The 25,021-nt window shown below is 43.8% G+C and overlaps 1 protein-coding gene across 2 annotated transcripts in view; it reads right to left on the bottom strand.

The window, feature by feature from the left end:
• LOC149276085 (ceramide transfer protein) overlaps positions 1–23,959 on the bottom strand; it is a 44,510-nt gene extending 20,551 nt beyond the window's left edge. For both annotated transcript variants that reach the window (XM_089503918.1, XM_089503920.1), the window contains exons 1-3: positions 23,864–23,959; positions 17,015–17,149; positions 576–692 (exon numbers count right to left, since the gene is read on the bottom strand). In XM_089503918.1, the coding sequence (XP_089360044.1) occupies positions 576–692; positions 17,015–17,149; positions 23,864–23,959 (348 nt within the window). The remainder of the gene's footprint in view (positions 1–575; positions 693–17,014; positions 17,150–23,863) is intronic.
• Positions 23,960–25,021: the final 1,062 nt, after the last annotated feature.

The following is a 25,021-nucleotide window of genomic DNA, read 5'->3' as shown; positions in this document are numbered from 1 at the left end:
ATCTGCATGGGCAATCCCAGGGACTAAAAACCCAACGAGAACAGGGCTTTCAGCCAAGTCAGCTCTTACTTCTACCTCTCACTTCACAATTTAAAACCTTGGCCTTGGGACAATGATGCGTGCCCAACTGTAGATACAAACTAGTAATTTCTGAAATCATTCAGAATAGGATGCCACTTAGGATATAACCACCACATCCTTCAAACCCATCTTCATGAGAGAACACAGGCTAATTCTGGGTTTCTATGTAAATACCCAAAATACAATTACTTCAATTAACCACTTGCAAAACACCATTACCTAAGCTTTTACTCTTAAATCTGTATTCATGAAACAGAATCTAGTGTTATGAGGAAATAGTGGATTTTTTTGTGTTCAGTGCTTAACAAAAGGATACGCAGCATTTATTGTGGAAAGACTGGAAATGAAACCCAATTCTATTAAACATTCGAAGACCTCACCTGTCCAAAGCGTTAAATTATATATACATATATATTCACACACTCTCTCCTAACGCGTTTTACCTATTATGTCCTTTTGTAAATAGATATAACAGCATCTTGGTTTTTACTTACCTTGTGTTGTTCAATCGCATCTATCCACCGCTGTCGGTGGTCTGGATCTTGAGCACGCAGGTACCATACACTGTCATTAACACTGATATCAAAGCGACACTCATCGAACTCATGGGGCTAAGAAAGAAGAGAAAAATAAAGTCAAGCAAAAAGCAGGTAACATGTCTATGCAATGAAACTGTCTGCTAGATGCAGATACTCCCTGGCACAGAGTTGGCGAACCATAGTTCCCATAGTCCAGTGAAACGAGGCTTGTGGTGTAAGTGAAGACAAAGCGCACAGCAAGTGTCGTCCCAGTAGTTGCATCTACTCTATTAAATTTAACATGATTGTAACTTAGTGCAACATTACTATGTTCATTCCTAGTACTGTTTAATGCCCAACACATTCCCCAGAACTACATTTTAACTTATTAGGAGTTTTGGCCACGTACACTATTTTTTTTCTGCTTAGAATACCTGTGTGTATTACATACATTATATATATATATATATATATATATATATATATATATATATATATACACACACACACACATATACAAACACACCAAAAGCCAGGGTCATGCAAGGAGTGTGAACTTGACGCCGAGACCCTTATAGATGCCCAGTTCCTATGCAGCACCGGCCTGCTGTGCACTGCCAAGATGAGCTAATAAATATACTGGAGCCCATGCTCACAAACTTGGCACAGTTTTCCTCTCTTGGAGTCACAATAAAGGAATGTTGTCAAGCTTTTGGAGGATTGGCAGCTACAGCTTTGTATTCTATGGTACAAAAGAACAATATTTCTTCTGCTCCCTCAAGAAGCCAGAACAAGCACCTACATCCAACGCATATGAAAACTGTGCTTGGCATCAAAAGTTATACAGACCTTTGTAATAATATAAAGATCATACAGAGTGTGAAATCACAACACGTTTGACAGCATACCGCTTACATATATTTTACATACAGATTCAATTTTAATATTTATATAGTCACAGCCAAGGGGACTATTATGTTTTTTGACCTGTGTTTGTGATATTTTATTCACCATTAATGTTTGTTCGATGTGAACGTCAACATAATTAATTTAGTTTTATTAAAATTGGGAAAAAAAATATATAGCATTGCTTTTTCTTTGCATAAAAGTACAGTTGGTTACAACACAAAAAGTACGTTGAAAAAATGGGTGGGATATACAATCTTATCGCTCGGGAGGCTAGCTATGAGCTCCAGACTTCACTGAAATTGATCTTAGTTGCCGCAGACCAGGATGGGCAATTATTTCCTTCTGGCAAAGCTCTCCTCTTGCTTGAGAAATGCCCTATAGTGGCAAATTGGCGTATTTTTTCTCAATCACTTGAGCACATCTCTCTTTTTTTCTCTTTTTTTGTCTATCATGTTTTAACTGGTCTAATTATCTTCTATCTAAACTGTCATTTGGATTAACCGAGGATATGGCTCGGCCTTCTATCCCGTGCTCCCTGCAATTTGAAGCGTCTCTGCAAAACATCTAAATGGTGAGCTGGAGTTATCTTTGTTTTTTGTTACATTTTTCCCTATAGTGGCAAAGTCAGACATCAACCACTGGAGGGGCAAGTTAGCTCCTGTGCTGGGGAAAGGAAAAGCCAATACAAGCTTAAAACTGACCAGAATATGGGACCAAAAACATTATCACTGAGGAGACGCTAGCACATATCAAGTCCAAGGATGCACTCAATTAGCATTTTTAACTGTTCTCTATAGTCCAAGGTCTACCTTGGCTTTGCGCCTGATGGAAAAACTAATGGATTAAAAATATTAAAAAAAAAAAACGTAGAACAGCACTACGCAGTTTGAACCACAGGAATAATGAATTCCATTCCTTTCAATGGAGACTCTGGACAACTTTCAACTGCTCTACGCTGCCAAATACAGCTTTAATGAAAGATTTATTTAATGATTATGTAAGGACTTCTTGCATCTCTATCACTTAACAGAGGACATTCATTTGTGTTAAAGAAACATACGCTACCATTCAAGAGTTTGTGATCACTAAGAAAGTTTACCAGTTTTTGAAATAAAAGGAAATTTTGTCCATAAAATACAATGTAATGGACAAGAAACACAATGCAGAAGTTAATGTTGTAAATGACTATTTCACTTACTTTATTGCCAATGTACATATACACACACATCTGAATTATACAAGTCAATACATCACATTATCCATTAAAACCTCATTAAAATTTTAGAGAGATGTTTTGAATGTGTTACTGTTCAAATCCTCCAGTGTGGTTAAAGTCAAATGGCTCTAAATGAGAGATGTAATTGCATAATTAGAATAATGTGCTGGAATTCTCCGTGTGCAAATCCGGGAATTTAACAAATTAAGGAATTTGTAGGCTACATTCCCCCTCCTACAGCACCATCGATAGAAGCAAATAGGAGTTGTTGATCAGCAGCTGTCAGATATTACATCTACAGATGGGACTTGTGTGGTCTTCAATGCTTACTTGAGGAATATGCTGGCCAACTAGAAGATCACACCATTAGGTTAATTCTCCTGTACAGGTTCTAAAGATCTGTAAAAGGTTATGTCATTGAGTCAAGTGCATTAGGTCTGCCCAAAACGCAGATGCTAAGCTTCTCGCCCTTCTGCTTTCCCACACAGTAAAGCCCTCCATTGGCTCCCTATTAGCTTACAAATTAAATGTGTACTATTAGTACTATCATAAAGATCCCCCCCATAAGACTGATCCTCCATACATTTCTTTATTTTTTTTATCATTCTCCGTTTATTAAACAGTGTAAAATACAGAGACCATGTACGATACACAGGCATATGAAATAAATGACAATAAATAACCCATCAAGCACTGGTACAAAAGGATCACAGTAAATACATCGAAATGGTGTACATGATACGTTCGAGACCGTGACATGAATTCTCCGTTTCTTAAGAAAGAAAAGCAGGAGTGCCACCTGGCACTTCCAGCTCAGCAACCGTAGGTAGAGAGGCGTGTAAGATATGGCATAAGAAAGGTGGCAATAAGAGTTGGGTACATCGAATAAGCGGAGCCAAGAAAAATAAACAGAAATACAAATTCAAACAAAACCAAACAGCTCCGCAACTCCGGGTAAGTATAAGCGCCCATAGAGATGAGGCGTCAAATCAATAACCCATAGGGATAGCAGAAACAATGTGGAAGTGACCTGCCATTGCCTAAGACATATAATGACCTAAAGAAAATATTCCGTGGAGAAGTAAATAAACCAGAAAATAAACCCGGGATCCCAAAACAGAAAATGTCAACCATCCCTACCTGTCAACAGGGGAACTTAATGGAGCAGTCACTAGGGAGGAGAGCGGGGGAGGAGTAGCTGGAAGGTACTGACCAAGAATGGCCCTAAAATCCACGGAGGCAACAAATTCCTGCCACCAGAAACAGCGTCTGGCATGCTGGTAACCCTTACCCCTGGATGACCACACCAAGTCCTCCATTTGTTTGAGGAACTGCACCTTCCGAAGCCACAAAGATCGATGGAGGGGTGGAGGTACGCCAAAACATGGGTATCACGGCCTTGGCCGCATTGAGGAGATGTATGGTGAGTGTGCGTTTATAAGCCTGTGGTGAGAGTAGGGCTGCAACAACTAATCGATAAAATAGATAATGAAAATCGTTGCCAACGAATTTCATTATCGATTAGTTGAATCGATTTTTATCGATTATAAAATGAGGGTTTTTTCAGAGCAAACGCTCTGAAAAATACCCCTCATTATATAAACCGTTTCAGTGACTCACAGCAGCAGCTCCTACTTACCAGCCCCTCCCTGTAATCACTGTGACAACTGGCCCCGTCCCTTCCTTCTCCCAGAAGGCCAGAACCACATGGCTGTGACACTCATCTAACTAAGTATAAAATTAATATTTGGGCTGGTGGAGGTGGGGGGTAATTTAGGGGCAGTTATGGTTAATGGGGTGTTTGGGGTTAATTTAGGGGCAGTTATGGTTAATAGGGTGTTTAGGGTTAATATAGGAGCAGCTGTGTTTAATGGGGTGTTTAGGGTTAATTTAATGATGAGGACTGAGGGTTAATTTAATAACGTTAACTTAAGGTGCAGTTAGAGGTAAAGGGGGGGGCAGACTAAGGGGAATCTAAATCCTGGGGGCAGTGAAGATTAACCCAGTACTTATTTATAAAAGTATGGTGTCAGTGTGCTGTGAACAGGTCTGTGACTCTATGAGGGGACTATGAGATATCTGGGGGGTATAAGGCATATCTGGGGAGGATGGAGTGACATATCTGGGGGTATAAGGCATATACGGTATATAAGGCATATGTGGGGAGGGCAGCGTGGCATGTCTGGGAGGCAGTGTGGCATGTCTGGGGAGGATGGAGTGGTGTATCAGGGGGTATAAGGCGTATTAGGCACAGTGGCATATGTGGGGGTAGAGTGAAGTGACATATGTGGGAGGCAGCGTGGCATATGTGGGAGGCAGCATGGCAAGCCTGGGCTCAAATGTGCATAAATTGGGGGGGCTGGTTGGGAAATAAAGACAAGAAATGCATTTTATCAAAGTTTTTTTTATTCTGCTCTTTGTATTTAACATCATTTGTTTATTAAATTATTTTAAATAAATTAAAAATGTACATTCATTTTTTTATCCGATTAATCGAAAAAATAAATCGGCCAACTAATCGATTATGAAAATAATAGTTAGTTGCAGCCCTAGGTGAGTGAGGTAAGGTGTAATAGAGCTGCTTCGGGCTTGGCCAACAGATCCATGCCACCCACACGCCGCACTACCCGCCAGAAGGGATGAACCGCAGGACATAGCCACCATATGTGGTACAGCGTCCCCCTGTCGGATCCGCATCTCCAACAAACATCAGAGACTGCGGGAAAGAACCTGTGAAGGTCCACGGGTGTCCTGTACCACCTCGTCAATAGCTTGTATGAGCACTCCTGTATTCTGCTGCAGATGGAGCCCCGATGAGTGGCAAAGAAAACCCCATCCCAGTCCTGGGGGGACGGCACGACAGAAAGATCCCCCTCCCACAAGCTCAAAAAATAAGGTTTCGACCTGGAGGCAGAGTCACACAATAAGGCATAGAGCAGGGCTCGACAAATCCCAGGCGCCAGGTCGCCATGGCGACAGAGAATTTTGTCCTGGCGCCTAGGTTTTGTCAGCCCCTTTACATCCATAAAAAAATGTGGATGTAAGAGGCTGAGTAATCACACGGGGGCGCTGCTGCTGCTGTCTGCCCATGAGTCTGGGCAGACAGCACAGCCACTCAGAGCCCGCCCCCGAGCCTGAGATCACTCCCACGGAGTGATCCTGTAGGCTGAAACCGCGGTTGCTGCAAAACCAGCAATCGTGTTATCAGCTGCCACAGGCAGCTTCAGGGAAGGGGGTTGTGTGTTGATTGGTTCCCCACACAAGTGTGGGGACCTGACCCAACACCCCCCTGCTGCCTGATCGCTCCATGAGAGAGACAGTGCAGCGTTAACCCCTTCAATGCCGCATTTAGGGGTTAATTCCCGTTTTGTACGGGGCTCTGCTGCTGGTGGAAGCCCAGGCAGACCAGCAACAGCAAAAACGAGCACCCACAAGCCCTTTGATGATTCCTGTAGGCATGGAAGCCTACAGCAGTCATCAAAGACTCCCCTCCCTGCAATGGCTGGTCTATAGACCAGCAATTGAGTCCCAGCTGCCAGAGGCAGCTTCAGGGACAGGGGAGAGGGTTCTTTGGTCTCCACATGAGTGTGGACACCAGCCCCAACACCCCCCTGCTGCCTGATCGCTCCATGAGAGCGACAGTGCAGCGGTAACCCCTTCAATGCCACACTTGTGTATGACACATTCGTGGCATTGCAGGGGTTAACATTTTTCCCCACAAGCTTGTGGGGACTAAATATCAGTCAATGCTGTGCTCCAATGGAACATCAGCATCGAAAGGGTTAAAAAAAAAAATTAATAAAAAAAAAACAGCACTGACCTGAAAGTCCAGAGTGCTTCCAGGTCAAACGCTGTGAGTTTAGTAAGTGGGCTGATGATGATCCGATCACTCCTAACCAACTGTTAGTTTAAAAAAATCCTGGCTCCTAACTTTTTTACCTGGCGCCTAGATTCACAACAAATTTGTCAAGCCCTGGCATAGAGTACAGAGAGCAGGTGAGGGGCTTCTGAAAAAGAGGAACAGAGCGACTCGAAAGTGGACAACGGCTAGGACAGGAGGGGAGTCTTGGGGATGGACAGCACAAAGTGGCGAGTCTGAATGTAAAACCGGAGTTCGGCCGGAGACAGGGATTGCTTACCGTAAAAAATCTCCGCTGAAACAAACCTGTTGCCTACATACATGGTGTGAAAACGCAAGACACGCAATGGGAGGGAGGGCTGCAGCGGGGACTGGTGAACAGACATACTGAGCGGAAAGTCAGGGTTAGGGACAATCGGATAGAGGGGACAAGGACTGGAGGACAAAGAACCCTCCTTCAGGATCCTGGTAAACACACGTAGAGTAGCGCCGACCGTGAGCGACGCCCCAGCGACAAAATGTTTTTTGGGATCCAGTAACCAAGGAAGGCAAGAAAGAGAGATGCCCACCAACGACTCTTCAATCTCCAACCACTGCTTAGGGACCGTAATGGACCACTTCACAATTCTACGGAGATGGGCCGCCTGCCAGTATTTTTCCAAATCCGGCAACCCCAGACCCCCCTTGAGTTTAGGTCTAATTAAGTGGGCATGGGAGAGCCTAGGGGACCTAGAGCACCAAACATAGGAGCGAAAAACCCGGTGGCAGTTCTTAAAAAATGACCGAGGGAGAAAAATGGGCAAGGTCTGGAAGAGGCACAGGAATCTGGGGAGAATATTCATTTTAACAACGGCCACCCTACCGAACCAAGAGACGTGGGTGTAATCCCACCTCCGCAGAGCGGACGAGACAGTGGTAAGTAGTGGGGTAAAATTCAGTGAAAAAAGGGAAGGGCCCCCAGGAATCCGCAAACCCAGGAATCCGCAAACCCAGGTAAGAAAGGGCACGAGCACAAATCTTGAACGGAAAATGGTGCGTCAAATCCGCCAGCATCTCCGCTGAGACATTACAACACAGCATCTCAGATTTAGCGAGATTGATTTTATAATTGGAGAGCGATCCAAAGGTTCGCAACTCCTGTAACATGTGGGAGAGGGAATCCATAGGGTCAGTATTACTACACAGCATATCATCTGCGCATATTGTCAGTTTATGTTTAACACCAGCTACAGAAACGCCAGAGATGAAAGTGTTCGTCCGGATAGCGTTTGCCAAGGGCTCCATCACCAGCACGAAAAAGGCGAGAGTGGACAGCCCTGCCTAGTGCCATTCGACAGAGTGACCTGGCGAGACACAAGCCCGTTAACTTTAATCAACGCCGTAGGGTTATGATATAGGGCCCTAACCCAACTTAGAAAGTGACGGCCAAGCCTCAATCGCTCCAGGACACGAAAGAGGTAAGGCCAGGCCACCCTGTCGAAGGCTTTCCCCGCGTCGAGCGAGGCCAGGGTAAGAGGGAGATGATTACGGTTAGCGAAATTAATAAGGTCAATGACCTTTGTGGTATTGTCCCTAGCCTCCCTTCCCAGGGACGAAGCCCACCTGATCCCTATGGATAAAGCAGGGGATGTAAGGTGACAACCATAAGGCCAGAATTTTTGCCAGCAGTTTAACATCTGAATTGAGTAATGAAATGGGGCGATAGCTACCACAGACGTCAGAGGGTTTATTTGGCTTCAGAATCAAAGAAATATGCGCCATGTTAGACCGAGGATCAAAGTGGGAACCCGATGTAAGGGAGCTAAATGTATTCACTAAGTGCGGGCTCAGGATAGGGAGGAATTTTTTATAATAGGTAATAGGCAAGCCATCCGGCCCAGGACATTTACCTTGCTTGGTAGACTTAATAGCGACCCTGACCTCCTCCAGTGTAATGGGAGAGTTAAGGAGGTCCGATTCCTCCGGTCATAAGGGGCGCGGCAAGTGCTTATCCAAATAATTGTCAAGGACCGTCTGAAAGTCAGGACAGGAGTCCCGGACGGAAGGCAAATTGTAAAGGTCCTGGTAATACTTGCGGAAGCATTCCGCGATCTCAGGGGTGGAAGAAACATGGTTACTATCGGTCGTGCGGACCCGCGCTATAAAATGTTTAGCTGTCTGAGCTCTAAGCGCCCTAGCCAACAGTCTACCGGGCTTATCCCCTTATTCATAGAAATGTCGCTTAGTCAAAAGAAACTGCCGCTTAAGGTGACGATTCGTGAGAGAAGCCAATTGGGCGCGCAGAGAGTCAAGTTGGGTCAAAAGAGAGGGGTCACGGAGGGACTTATGCAGCGTTTCTAGCTCCACTATTTTCCCAATTAGGTCAAGAGTGGCGGCCAACGCGATACTTTTAAGCCGAGAGCCAAGTTGTATAAACTTCCCCCGCACCACGGCCTTATGGGCTTCCCAAATGGTGGGCAAGGGCATTCCAGGTGTAGAGTTTTCAGAAAAATAAAGGCGTAAATGGTCAGCAACCTCTGAAGAAACCGCCGGGTCGGAAAGAATATTTTCGTTCACGCGCCACAACCAAGGCCGAACAGGGAACGAAGCAAGTTTGATGGTCATAAAGACCGGGCCGTGATCGCTGAGTACAAGAGGGCCAATGGATGAGGTGTGAAGGGTGGGGAGGTGGTGATGAGATAGGAAAAAGGAGTCAATACGGGTATAACGGTCATGTAGGGCAGAGTAATACGTGTAGTCCCTAGTAGTAGGGTGTTGGGTCCGCCAAGCATCAATAAGCTGCGCCATATGTAGCAGCTTCTTGACCCAGTTAATTTGAGTATGGGGGATAGACGAAGTACCAGAGGAGTTGTCTAGCATTGGGAGGAAAGTCATGTTGAAGTCGCCCCCTAAAACCGTCATACCCTCCTGGAAGTCCATCAATTTCTTCAAGATCATAACCAGAAATTTAGATTGGCGACAATTAGGGGCATAGATGTTCGCGAAGGTGACCTTATGAGTACCCAAAAAACCCCTTAATAAAAATACACCTGCCTTCAGAGTCCTGCCAGCGATGCAATATGCGAAATGGCAAGTGTTTGTGCAAGAGGATAGCCACCCCCTTAGATTTAGAATCCGGGCTACTAGACGTAAATGAGGCGGTAAAGTGTTTATTAGTCAATTTGGGTTCCTTAGTGGCCTTAAAATGCATTTCTTGAATAAAAGCTATTCTGGATTTAGTACAACGGAGTTCAGCGAATAGTTTGGACCTCTGTTCGGGTTCGTTAAGGCCCCTGATATTGAGGGAAATCAATGTAATAGGATCAAGCGCCATATGGATTGAGTCTGGCAGGACCGTGGAAAGACAGTAGCAACGCAAAATAACCAGCAATAAAGATCAGTAGGAGCAATAGTGTTGGAGCAAAAAACAAAAACAAACAACAAACGAAAACATACTCATTAAAGTAACATTAGCTGGATACCGTAGCATCGACTAATGAGCATCATGACCAAAGGAATGGACATAGACCACAAGGCAGAGTCCAGAGGAACCCTGCGTGGTAGGCTCTGGGGGGAGACTACCAAACCACAAGATGTGCATCATCAGCGAAAACAATGTCAATAAAATAATAAAAAACAGTGTGTTATGGAGCAACAAAAAGGTGTAGTGGTGCAGAGATACGTGCGCCCCGAGGGAGGCTTTCGAGTGTAGACATACATGTTAAGGGTGATTAGACACAGGGCCTGAAGAGCCCTAGATGAGTGTGCGCAAGTGTGTGTAGGCGGACATGGGCCAGGGTAAGTGACCATAAGGCACTGAGGAAGTGCCTCAGTGGGCAAAAAACAGTAAGTTGAGAATAATAAAAGAAAATAAACAAAGCAAAACGAAAACGCAACGGAAAGTCCAACAGGAAATACTCAACGGTCCTCCTGGAGGAACGGCAACAGGTTAAACCGCCTGGCTCAAGGAAGCAAAAACGTCGGCTAGCAAAGGCAGTAGCGGTCAGTCCTTTCCCACGTCCATCTGAGAGATCCTTCTGCTACGCTGGCGGCGTTACGGTAAAGATGACCAGCCGGTTTTCGGTAGAGGCGTAATGGGCGGTCCGCGCAACGAAGACGACCACTCCAGCAGGTCCAGAGGAGGGAGATCCAGCGAGCTCAGGAAGTCAGGTAAGTCCGCAGGACGGTGTAATATCACTGCCCGAGTACCCTTTCGGGCTATCAAGGCAAAGGGAAATCCCCACTGATAAGGAATAGAGGCCTCGCGGAGCATGGAGGTAAGTGGGCGCAACATCCATCTTGTCTGGAGTGTGATGGGCGACAAATCTTGGAAAATAGAGATGGTGTGGCCCTCATACTGGATAGGTGTCTTCGATCTGCATTTTTGGAGGATCAGTTCCTTAGTACGATATTCATGGAGGCAGCATATTATATCGCGTGGCGACTGTGCGTCAGGACCTCTGGGTCGGAGAGCTCTATTAGCACGATCAAGAATAATTGGAGAGTCCTCTGGTCTGTCCAAAAGCTTGTTAAAAATGGACGTGAGAGTGGACATTATGTCCGCAGGAGGGACAGACTCCGGGAGGCCCCTGATACGAAGGTTAGACCTCCGGCCCCTGTTATCAAGGTCTTCCATCTGTCGTAGCAGCCGTGAGATTGTGTCTTGGTGATGGGAGACCGTCGCTGAGATGTCATCTAGTGTAGACCTTCTCCCGCTCTTCCTCCAAAGCAACCACACAGTCACCAAGTTGTGAAAGGTTTTCTTTTATGTCGTGCAGGTCTTCGCGGACACCAGAAAGTGCCGAGCGGAACAAATCTGACATCTCCGCCTTAGTAGGCAGATCTTTCACCGCGTCCTGCCAGGAAGTATGTACTTGAGAGGGCAGCAGGTTATCCGAATCGGCCGCGGAAGGAGATCCGGAACGAGCGCTTCGCGGACTCGGAGGCGGCGCCGCCATTTTGTCAGGTAGGCCTCGATTGTCTGCCTCAGGAAAAGTTTGGAAAAACGACCGGACGGAGGTGTTGGAGTGTTTCTCCTTAGCCCCGGAGGGTTTGGGAGTAGTCGCGGTCCTCGAGTGCTTGCCCATGTCGGAAATCGCCACCCTTTTAGTAGTTTAAAAGCACGAAAGCCTCAGAGCTCAGCAGCTACACGTGTTGTTCCATCGAGTGCTAGCCACGCCCCCTCCTCCATACATTTCTGACCATAAAAACCTTTACTTTCTTCCCATATGCTAAGGCTTTCCGCCTCGCTTATCACATCTTGTAAGCAGGACCCTCTCTACTCAAAGTATCCGTTTATCTTAGTCTGTCAATTCTACTCTTGTCATATACCCTGAATAATGTACTGTAAGAAGTGCTGCGTAAATTGTTAGCACTATAGAAAAGATGTTAGTATTATTATTGCATTTATTATTAAGTGCAGCCAAAAAGTGTTGGAGAACTACACTCTCATTGATGCTGGTCTAGCCACATTGTTAACCTAGGGCTTGTCAAGTACTGCGAGACCCAAGCTGCACAACATCGGAATAGTAACTTGTTGGTGTATATGCTTATACAATGGGATACCATGTACAACGAGCAGTCGATACAAATAGCTGCAAGTAAACCCAGTTAAAGGACAGCACCTGCAAGGACTAGGAATGCTTACAAGCCTGGTGCATAAACCCCTTAAGGTTGGGTTCGTGAATGAACTCAGTGGAATTAGATTCATGGCATGAAAGGTCATGGGGAGAAAAAAAAAAAGCTAGGGCCTGTGCTAGCAAATGAACCACGATGTATGGTGTTCCTGATGGAAACAATTTTGAGGCACAGGAAAAGCTGGGTAGGACTTTGCGCCCATTCTAGTGAAGGAGAGAAAATGCATCTGCAAAACATTTGTGCACACAAAGCCAATACAGTAATTATTATTTAAAATCTAGGACTTTGAGGGATGTCATTTTAGCTTTTTATTTTTTCCATTAAAAACCAGCCAAAAAAAAAATAGGAATGCTTGGAACGATTGTAAACATATGGAAATGGCTGAATGACATATTACACAGATGGAGAAGAGCTACACACTGGAGCAGCGTGCCTCAACACATGATTATAATTATGAAATTAAACCTCACTTCCCGCTGGAGAACCTTGTGACATTTCCAAGCACAGTTGAGGAGATTAGCAATTAAACAAATCAAGACAACTCTGCAAAGTGAAGACCAGGACCATAATACCAGGACCAAGCCCAGCCATGTCCTGTAATAGAACATTTCAACATAAACACTCCAACAACCTGAGGAGAAAAGGCAGCTCCGGACCCTCCTTGCCACAGGACCCCAGGGCAGGCCGTTTCACATACACAATCTGTAAAGTAACAAAGAATGGTACCACAGTGTACCCACTGTTTGTCTTGTGCAGGCAATTCTGCTTACAGGAATTTTTATGCATAACTTATTTACGCAACATTACAGTATACGCTTCGCTGCCATGCCCCTTCCAAAAGACTTCTGCTCCGAGAGCGCCAAAGGGACGCAGGTGGATTTATTACCGCAGCAAACTGCATAAGCAAGACGCACCAGGCGTTAGTACCTGGATGGAGATGAGTGACTATGTATCAAGAGACAGCCCCAAGTTCAGTAACCTAACCGAGTATCATCTAGATGAGCAATGCTGCTGCCCCCACGCTGGCAGAGAGAGAAAAATGTTGATTGTTTACCCATAAAAAAAAAAAAAAAAAAGGGAATCAAGTTACAGACCTTCTCACCCCACTCCAGATCTCTCCTATAAGCCTACAGATGAGCTTATCCACCATGAGCTTGTAAGGTGAGAACACTCACTGTACATTGCCACAAAACGACAAAGATTAGTTAAAGGGACACCCACCATCCCCCTAGCATAATCTGCACCTCTGGTTTATCATATAGAAGGTAAAGGGATACAGTCATAATGGTGCAAGGAAAGAGTCAAAGGCGATATGGTTTATGGCCAACATAGAAAAAGCCACCAAAACTATGCTACGTGGTAGAGAAAAATATGCTTATCTCATCACTAATATCTTACAAGAAGGACAACTGTGTGTAAATGAAGTACTTGCGGTCTCCAATTAACTGCAGCAATAACTTAATTCACTATTGTAAAAGACTCAGGCAGCTGTGTTAACCACATCGCTGCCAAGTCATCCGCTCTGTAGTTCCAACATGCTGTCTAGATAGCACTATATAGTACCAATGGCGTTGTTTCCAATACCGTTAAATGCTTATCTCTTTATTAACCCATGCAGTATTGCTGTCATAAGGCTTGCCTGTTTCTATTTGTAATAATTAGTAGCAGTCTATGGTAATGACAATGTTACATGGTTAAATAAAAATGAGTAGGAGAGAACGCACTGGTAAGAATTCCTGAAAGTCCAGAGTTATTCGCTAGTTTAAGAAGGTGGCATGGAGGGGGAGAATAGAGAGGCATTGTTTGAGTTATATGCAAGGCCGGGAAAACAAACTCTAGTATACGCTGTGCCTGGCAGAGACGTCGCTCTTCACATGCAGAACGAACATCAAGTTTGTCTGCGGAAAATTCTGCTGCCGGAAATGCTGGATGTGAAGACGGAACTTCCACTGGAAAAACATCGAAAGTATAGTCCAGCTTCCCATTTGAACTGCACGTTAAGGACCATTTTGCACGGACCGCATTTTACAGCATGCAATATCAAAGCTTTTTTTTTTTTATTATTAGAATGGGAAATCGACCCATGTCTCCTTTGTCTTTAGGTCTAGAGCTTAATTTTTTGTGCCATTTTATATTGTTCTCTATGGGTAACATACAACCAAGAAAATATCAAGCAGACTTCCCAATTTGTTTCTCTGGCTCTTAACTTCATAAATAATTTGCGGTTTATATGGACTAGCCTCCATTCTATTAAAAGACCTACTCATATTTTAGTCTAAATTCATAGAAATGAAGTATAATCTTACTAAGCGACAGTCAAGAGTCCTTGAATATGTCTTCACATCCATCTAGGGCTGCAACTAACGATTATTTTCATAATCGATTAGTTGGCCGATTATTTTTTCGATTAATCGATTAATCGAAAAAATAATCGGCCAACTAATCGATTAATCGGATAAAAAAAATGTAAATTTTTCATTTATTTAAAATAATTTAATAAACAAATGATGGTAAATACAAACAGCAGAATAAAAAAAAAACTTTGATAAAGACAAGAAATGTATTTCCCAACCAGCCCCCCCCCCCCCAATTTATGCACATTTGAGCCCAGGCTTGCCACGCTGCCCCCCACATATGCCACTCCACGCTGCCCCCCACATATGCCACTCCACGCTGCCTCCCACATATGCCACTCCACGCTGCCTCCCACATATGCCACTCCACGCTGCCTCCCACATATGCCACTCCACGCTGCCTCCCACATATGCCACTCCACGCTGCCTCCCACATATGCCACTCCACGCTGCCTCCCACATATGCCACTCCACGCTGCCTCCCACATATGCCACTCCACGCTGCCTCCCACATATGCCACTCCACGCTGCCTCCCACATATGCCACTCCATGCTGCCTCCCACATATGCCACTCCACCCCCACATATGCCACTGTGCCTGATACGCCTTATACCCCCTGATACACCACTCCATCCTCCCCAGACATGCCACACTACCTCCCCACATATGCCACTCCAGTCTACCCCCAGATATGCCACTGTGGCCCCAGATATGCCTTATACACCCTGATACACCACTCCGTCCTCCCCAGACATGCCACACTGCCCTCCCCACATATGCCTTATATAATGTATATGCCTTATACCCCCAGATATGTCACTCCGTCCTCCCCTGATATGCCTTATACCCCCCAGATATCTCATAGTCCCCTCATAGAGTCACAGACCCGTTCACAGCACACTGACACCATACTTTTTTAAATAAGTACTGGGTTAATCTTCACTGCCCCCAGGATTTAGATTCCCCTTAGTTTGGCCCCCCTTTATCTCTAACTGCACCTTAAGTTAACTTTATTAAATTAATCAAATTAACCCTCAGTCCTCATCATTAAATTAACCCTAAACACCTCATTAACCATAACTGCCCCTAAATTAACCCTAAACACCCCATTAACCACAGCATCCCCTAAATTAACCCTAAAGACCCTGTCAACCACAACAGCCCCTAAATTAACCCTAAACATACCATTAACCACAACTGCCTCAAATTAACCCCAAACACCCTATTAACCACAGCTGCCCCTAAACACCCCATTAACCATAACTGCCCCTAAATTAACCCCCACCTCCCCTAACTTTCAGTAGCCCAAATATTAATTTTATACTCACAGTTAGATGAGTGTCACAGCCATGTGGTTCTGGCCTTCTGGGAGAAGGAAGGGGGCGGGGCCAGTTGTCACAGTGATTACAGGGAGGGGCTGGTAAGTAGGAGCTGCTGCTGCGAGTCAGACTAAACGGATTATATAATGAGGGGTATTTTTCAGAGCTCTGAAAAAACCCTCATTTTATAATCGATAATAATCGATTCAACTAATCGATAATGAAATTCGTTGGCAACGAATTTCATTATCGATTATTATCGATTTTATCGATTAGTTGTTGCAGCCCTACATCCATCCCAAGTAATTGATCCACAAAGCATTTATGTTGCCCAAGGAGTCCCTTAAGTCATCACCAAACACCTCTGACCTAGGGTGGCATAAGTCCTTAAAGTCAATCAACAGACTAATTCTATCGAGAAGCCACCTGGACTACTAACATTGAAATCTGGTTACGGGTGTTCATGACGACAGGTTCAAGAACCACTGCCTTACACACATTATTTCAAATGCAAGGAGCTCCATGCTGCAACAGCCACAGACCTTTTACCCTTTATTCAGTCAATCTCCCCAAAAACGCAAACCCAAGTAGCTTAACTACTAAATGCAACTATAACAAGCATTTTCAATGTAAAAATCTGCTAGAACAGTTGATGTATTAAAAATAGGCACCTGTCGGGTTGCAGAAGTATAGTATACCACAGAACCCTACAGCAATTATTTGTCCAGAAAAGGTGAGAGCATTCCAATTCTTAAAAATATAAGGGTGCAAGAACAAAGAGTAGACCCAATGTGCGTTAACGGACAATGTGACAAAGTGTTCCAGGATCAGGTCTGATTCAAGTTACTGCCCATCAACAAGATAAACAGTTCTTTCAAGTGAGACGTTTTGATACAAAGTGACGGAACTCGCTGGGCTACAACTGCCCACTAGCTAACTTGCAAATAACCCCACCACATTGTACGTCCGTGCACATAAACGGCAGCATCGCATTTCAGAGACACTCCCATTGTTTTGCATTTTAAGGCCGTCTATAAGAGACACATTAAAGGGAAATAGGCAAGATAAAATGGCAATTTCAAGCCAGCTCTGTAATAAAAATGCATATCATATGACAGTCATTAGGAGAAATCAGGCTTACCGTGATGACAGCCTTGCTGAGGCAGATTGAGCCCCTGCAGCCATATTCAGTCTCATCCTCAGATTTGTAGTAGCTTAAAGTGTTGTTCTTCAGGACAACCCATCGGTCCTGCCAACCATGAATATAGTTTGTCCACTGCAAGAAAAAGAATATACAGTTAGTTACCACTACTACTAAAGCAATAAAAACTAATATTTAGCTATATTGGCACTAAGAAAAAACACTCGGCTACCATAAAAAAAAAATAAAAAATAGAACATAGAAGCTGATAAGAATCATTCGACCCATTTGTAAGGGACCTTGATGCAAGGGATTTAAACCCCCATCAGTCCTTGGTCTGGTCCCATAGCGAGGATAGCTCTATGTCTATCACATGCCCATTTAGACATAACGCTATCCTCACACCACCGTGTGGCTTTATGAGCACTTTGACATGGCCAACAAAACAAATAACCCAGAGTCTTCTTTCTCTCAGCATACACCTCATTCTAAAGCACAGAAAGAAATCGGAACTAATATCATGTCTTTATACAGCAAAAGTTAGAGCGATGGGTTCCACAACCACAAGATCATCCGGATGTAAATGAAATGTGTTCTGACGTATGCAAAGACGCTGTCTGCATATCCAAAATAAAAACCCTGACCAACAAATTACATTTCTATTGCCACAATCTTATAAACTAAACCATATGACTCGCCGAGTTTACTTTAACAACCATGTACTGGACAGCGGGAAAGTGTGTCACATTAATATGAAGAATGGGGAAGTCACATCTACCTCAAGGGCTATACAGTCCTAGACGTACAACTTTGGGTGCCCAGAGATTACATAAAACAAACTACCTGGGCTAGCGGCCAGAGCAAGAACAATTTTACATAACAGCAATGGACGAATATATGAGAATTTAAGGAGCACTATAAAGAAATACACATCTTGACTTTACATTGAAACATACATTACTACAGACATGTTGGTCTGTCCTCTTTTCTTTATAACCTCAACTACAATGCGGGGTTGGGCTCAGATATTAACTTAATCACAAATGCTCACACACACTTTGTGTTTGCAGTTTTAGTTGTAGCCACCCTCCGTTTCCTGTCCAGACTCACAAAGCCACGCCAACTACAATCACAATCAAAATAAATACACAGTATTTGTTGATGGAGGGAGCATACGTGGGTTTTAAACTTTGGCAGCAACAAAAAAAAAAACCAAAAAAAAAATAAATGTTTTTTTTACTTACTAAACCAAATATTTACGTCATACACAATGACACTAGCACCTGATGACATGTTGACTTCTGAGCCTTTGGAGAAGATTCTAATATTTTATCCAGTAGCCAGACCACTTGAATTCTATTTCTGATTAAATATATGGTTTTGGCTTACTACTACATTTCATGTGTGGTTAATACAGTTGTTCATCCTACTGTGTTGCAAAGAACAAAAAGGGCTATTCAAATATATAATTAGCCATACACAAGAGATAAAAGTGCCTTAATGCAAACAGGAAACTGGAGTACAAGTATTGACAAGCGGAGACACCTTCAGCAGAAAAAAGGACAGGATTCTTCCAGACTTCTGAAAATACTTTTCAGTACAAAACAAGAATCCTGCGTAACATAATGCTGAAGGTTACCCCAGATGTTGTATACCACAACTAGACATGAAAGCGCTTTTTATGGCAATTGCGTCTAATTCAGGGAAATCATTTCTTGGTGTGTATAAAGATATACCTATATAGATGTCTGCAGATGCTAGGGAATGTGTTTTTCTAGAATCGCCCCCTCTAACATCCTTTCAGCACTGCCTGGGAGTCCATAGCAGCTCATAAAGATTATCAACGTAAACAGGTGCAAAGCTAGCAGGCATTGTCTATACAGCTCAAAAGATTAGGGTTAAGACTAACGCTATATACACAGCTATGAGAACAGCCTTTTAATAATGGATTAAGAATATCTGTTCCAGCCATCGGTTTGTAATGAACTCCCACCATGATCTGATAATAGGTGGGGGGGGGGGGGGAGACTGCACCTTTCTGTTATCAGACACCCGTTACCAACTGCCCACTAAATACCCCCTCCTTCAGACTGCTTTGAGCATTTTATTGAGTCTTCCCAATCCCAACCGGCTGGTCTTGTCACACTCCAGCACTATCTTGACCTTGATCCTACAGTGACCCGTCATTTACTTGACTGTAGATGATGTTTTTGTGCAAAACAGAGCATATAGAGGAAAACTAGTAGCGGGGAAGAAAACAAACACATTGTATATGAACGATTAGTTATTAAATAGTCAGTATTTACATGTTGGTAGCAGAATTGTAATTGGTAATCCTGCCGTTAAACATGATGGCGCTGTTCCCAACAGTTTTATGTATTTTAAAATAAAATACGGATATATCCCCACTCTGGCCACCAAGAAAATAGCGTTGGCTGATTAAAAAGAGCGTCAGTCTGGCTCTAGAATTGTGGCGACATCTGTCAAGCACCGTCACATTCATATCTTGGTCTCTCAGAGAGGAAAGCCGTAGTATTGGTTCATTTTGCTTAAATGGGGCAAAATGATTTAGCGAACCAAAAATCCCAAACTAAAGCTGATGATGATATAAATTGGGTTGCATTGTCTCCTGCAGTTATTAACACTCAGTAGACCACAAAGGCTCATACAACTAAACCAAATGTTTAACAAGCTTTTGGAGTTGCTTCAGCAACAGAGCTGACAAAACCTAAACTCGTCTTTCAATATGACCATGTACAAGCACATCCATCTAATTTATTATATATATATATATATATATATATATATATATATATACACATACAAATTTGATTAGCACAATGGCCAGCATTCAGAGGCACCATGACTGCAACCTAAACAAAACACAAGTTGTTAAGATTAAATTTAATAGCGAAACTCAAGCGTACTCAAGAAAGCTTTGGGTGATCATACTGCTGTCCAAAAGAATACTAAGAGTACTAAGTGATTCATAAAGGGCAGCATGGATGGACCAGTCGGTTCTTTTCCAACACTATGTATCTAAGATGCCTATAATGTTTTCTGGGTATGTCCTAAAACAGGTGCATAGCAAATACAATAAAATCACAGGTATAATAAGCATCGATTACATCCTTTTCAAGGGTACTTAATACAAACCATGACCGACCGATAGCTTTGCTGGTGGCTGTGCTCGCCGCTATCTGTATCAGAGTTCCCTTAGTCCCCGCATGCTGGTTGAGCGCCGGCATATGATGTCATTCCCCAGCACTCTGACACAAGCAGCGTGAGAACCGCAAGGGAGCAGGAGACCAGACCTGTCACCTGCTGGACCACAAGCAAAGAACCTGCCCTGAGCTTACAAAGCTAGGTAATCTGGGAGGGGGTCCTAAATGTAGATGTGTCCAACGCTTGGAGCGAGTTTGCATATATAAGTGTGTACATGTATAAGTGTCGGTATATGTAAACGCATGTATGGGAAGCGTATGGTAGCTCGCAAAAATAAATAAATAAAAACAATAGACAGGAAACCAAAGTGATATTTCTCTGGCATTAACACTATTTTAAATGAATCAGCAGGTTTTCTTAGCACGCGTTACGTATTTGTGTGGTTAGAATTGTTAAGTAAAGCGTAAACCTGGATTCCATTATTTCCACTTTGATGCCCATCAATAAACCATTGCAAGAGCAAATGTGCAGATAAGGACTAGATAGTTAATTATCTAAATTGCACTTGGGTTTAGTCTGTTGCAGAGATGGCAGGGAGGGGCAAGAAGACTGTAATGCCATACAAATACAGTAAAGCACACTGACAAGGGATAGACAAACATCTGGCCTGGAGATGCCAGGAGGCAAGCGGTCAGGCTCCTAGGTGGGCCCAGTTGGCGAGATCAGCTATCTCCATTGTAACTGGCACATTCCCCCCGAGGATTCATTGTATCCCTGCTGTTGGACTAAATACCCGCAAAGGCTGGGGATGAGATTTGAAATGTAGCATTAATAATCTGATGTGCGTTGGGTTACGTTCTATTTACAGAGCGGCAGCAGATCCGGCATCACTGTTACAATAGGAATACAGGCTTTTTATAGAGTCCTTGATACGGCAACAATTAGAAAATATAAAAAGGATTGAGAATTGGAAAATCTAATGACCGCAGGAAACAGATAAATAGGAACGCTGGCTGTTGGACAGGAAGGAAGTTACCACTTCCTGATTGCAAGCAGTTCTGGGTTATAATAAGAGAATTCCTCCCAAGTGAAATGTGATATTTAGAGGACAGCACATGGGTCTGTGGGGTTATTACTAAAACAAAGAAATTTATTTCAAATGACACGATATGGAACGCTGTGAGATTGGAATACCGGGTAAAGGTCGTGGACTCCAGCCACGGATATAATTCCTTCCATAATCACAAAAAAACAGGCTCATCACAAATAAAGCTCTTCTGCGTAAATGCAGACAAGTCACTCTTTCTTAAAGTTATAAAAAAAAAAAAAAGTGACAGATCTGCTATTGTTAAGAGCAGCACAAATATATTGACGATGCAATAGTACAGTAATTATCTTTGGATATAAGACACAAATGATTTAAGGATCAGTTAAAACCCGGAAGTCAAAAAAAACAGAATTTGGTCTAAGTTTTGGGGCAGTTTTTTTAAAACTGCTAAGTAACACTTCGAGTGACCTTTGGTAGTAGGCTTCTGAACAAAGTCCAGAATTATGTTTCAATATCAATGAGAAAGCATAAAGTTCAAGGTGCAGCGATAACATCGGAAATAAAAATTCCTGGAGATTATGGCAGGACGGTATACTCTGTACATATACTGTACAGCAGATCTCAACTCAATAATAATAAAACTCAATAATAAAACTGCTACATTCCGACACTAACTTTACCCGTGGGTATTGGGCTCGGACCGCTGCGTTTGGCTTTTATGAATACTAGAAATCTACCATAATCACGTACTGCATTTAATAGTATTGTTAGGAATTTGCTTCAGTGTTTCGTTTCACCGCAAATTAAATGCACATAAAAAGTCACTTGCTTTTGAAAGCTTAAGTCTTGTGTTGGATTACCTAACCATTTACACGCATCTCAACGGTCACATGATTAATTCTTCCGCTAACAAGGAGGCAGCAAGATTACAACTTTCTTCACAGTATTGCAAAACGTCAATTATCACATGTGATATTACGACATACAAAGTACAAAAAGTCAATTGATACAGCTATATATTCCCAGCATACGCATCAAGTAGCACCATTATGCTTCATCAGGGCTATTTCCAGCATCTCAATCATCCAAACGGTTCCCGTGGATGTTCATGAAGCAGCATTTTAGGACTCACTTAACTGAAAAGGCATAACGTTCTGAACACAGAGAAGGAAAAAACAGACACACAAACAGCCTACGAGTGCCAACTCCCCACACCCTACACATAGGGCCTTCATTACTGTACAGATTGTACGCTACTCATTGTGGTCGTTACTCACCTGAGCCCTTACACGCCAAGAACGGCCGTGGCAGAGCAGTGGCTCAGCCAACATTTAAGCAGAGATGACAGAATACAAAACAGACGACGACATTATACCGGACTACATACAAAATGAACAACACGCATGAGAGGCCCCTGCTGCCAACATACAGACCGAACGAGACATCAGGGGGCCCCACTTTAGTCACCGTATAAGAACTTCCCTTCATACATGTGTGTTTTATGCTGGCGTATTGAGTCATCTTCTTCTCTAACCTCAAACACGGAGCGCTACAACATACAGATGTTTCTTCAGATACCCAAAGCACCACTTTGGGCAAATGCCTGGAAAAAACAATGCCTATTATATGTAGCGCTAAACAAAATCTCTAGAGGCTGCTTCTGAGATCTAAAAAATGTAAACTCAAAATCAGCCAAATCATCGATCCTCTGCACCAAAACCAGCCCTCAGTCTATCGTTAAGTTAAGGCAGAAACCAGATGACACACGCGGACCCGAAGCTGCACCGGAAAGGAATCCGAAGCTTTAAATCAGGTTCTTAAATATTAAGATACCCTAATGTCACATTCCATTAGCGGAATTATAACACTGCACAGGCTCCGGCAAAGCACAGAGTACACTCGCAGCTGCGATAACATATATTACTCATATATTCTAATTAATCAGCCTGATGCAGAAATAGTGTACCATCAATGACACGCAGATCACGCCATTCATTAATTAATTTTTATGCATTTATTCAATTTATCGCTGTACATATTAGCAGTCCGCAAAAGATGACATACATAAAGTATATATACACACACACACATATATACACAAAGCAGAAAATAGAATACAAAAAATCCATGTAAAAGGTAGAACCTAGACATGTAATATATACACACAGACATGTATAGGGAGACAGCCTTAAGAAGAGTTTATGAGAAGGCTCTTATAATGAAAGGTTCAAATTAGATAATAAGAAAATGCACGGGGCGTTTCCTGCACCTTTCCCCAGAACTACATGTAAACTCCAGAAGGCCGGGCAGCTCCAAAGGACAGATGTCACCATCAAGGAGCCGCAGCCTGCGGGGATCAAATGACTGCAGCTTAAACGGCAGTTTAATGCCCAATGGCTGATTGCTATCAGGCAGACGCCACTAAAGTCTGGGAGACACCGCAGTTTGCAGCGTGTGGCACCGGCCGCCGTGAAGTCACACAGGGAAGACGAGTTTTCTATTGACTGCTTAACATAGCGCCTTCATAGTCCACAGCGCTGTACAACGGGTAAAGACTTGGCGAACCAAAAGGTGGAAGGGCCCTACAGTCTCAGAGGAGTGCCCTCTATGAAAAGCAAAACGGAAACAGGGCTCACCTTAGAGAGGACCCCGCAGAGCTCCACGGGCGGCCCCGGTTCGGTCTCCAGGTCTTCCTCTGAGCCTGAGGAGTTCCAGCTCTGATTATCCGACATCGGCGGGAGCCCGGAAACGGGCGCGTATTCAGGAGCCTCGTCCAATCGTACCTTCTTGTCCAGATTGTACTGTGTGTCTGCCGACCAGACCAATCGCGAAGGAACTGGATCTAAATAAACAGAGCACGGAGCAGTGTCACTAACTACCACAGAACCAAAGCAGCCATCTTCATTCTGCAATGAAGCCTCCCACAAAATGGGCGGGCTGCCCAGGCAACCGCCGTGGGACTCCGTCCCGCCCATTATTGCTCCTCCTCCTATTATGGCAGCTCCGCCCACTCAACCTGCCTCAGTTCATTACTGTTACAATCTACGCGCGTTGGTACGTGGCAGCGGTGCTTCCGTCACCGTCATTTTTGTTACGGGCAGTATGGCTTTCGAGACGTTTCCGTGCCTGTCAGAGATTTGGCTTATGAGTTACAAATTAAATATATATAACACAGACACACATATATACATACACAAGGAAACACTGGTTAGAAATGTAACATTATACAGAAAACAAACGCATGTTGTTTGGCTGCACATCATAACTGCCCAAATCCCTTGGTGTAACACCAAGGAGCGTGTGACTCCAGGTATGCCCACAACATGCCTGCAAAATTATTATCTCACAGCGCATTACATCCACGGACTTCAACCTGTTTGCACGGTGTGCATTTTGGAATTGAGCCACTTTGGTGAATGCGCCACCTGCCTGGAGCCGCCAAATAATTCGGTAGCTACAATTGTAATTATTTGAATGCAGTGTTGCATGCATACAGTAGTTTCCATATGCCTCTAAGGTTAAAGCAGGATGGATATCTGATAAGCATACCTATTGCTGGGTGAGCACTGGTTCTCCGGGTCACGGGAGCGAGGTCTGGACACGCCCGCTTCCCGCCCGTTTTTCCTTAAAATGGGGGTGTTTCCTGCTGCCATCAGCGGGAACTCCCACCGACGTGAGAGCGCAGTCCTGGCCGCATCCCGCAAGGGAAGGCTCTGGGTAGCCTGAGCTCAGAAGTTCCCAGGTATGCTGATCACCATACACTTGGTTCTAATATGGTGTATTTTTCTGGCAAC

This window comes from Sceloporus occidentalis, unplaced genomic scaffold, assembly GCF_023333645.1.
Source record: "Sceloporus occidentalis isolate IW3139 unplaced genomic scaffold, rSceOcc1.0.p SCAF_248, whole genome shotgun sequence".
Lineage (NCBI taxonomy): Eukaryota > Metazoa > Chordata > Lepidosauria > Squamata > Phrynosomatidae > Sceloporus > Sceloporus occidentalis.
The sequence above is the reverse complement of the archived record's forward strand: the minus strand, read 5'-3'. Positions and strand labels throughout refer to the sequence as shown.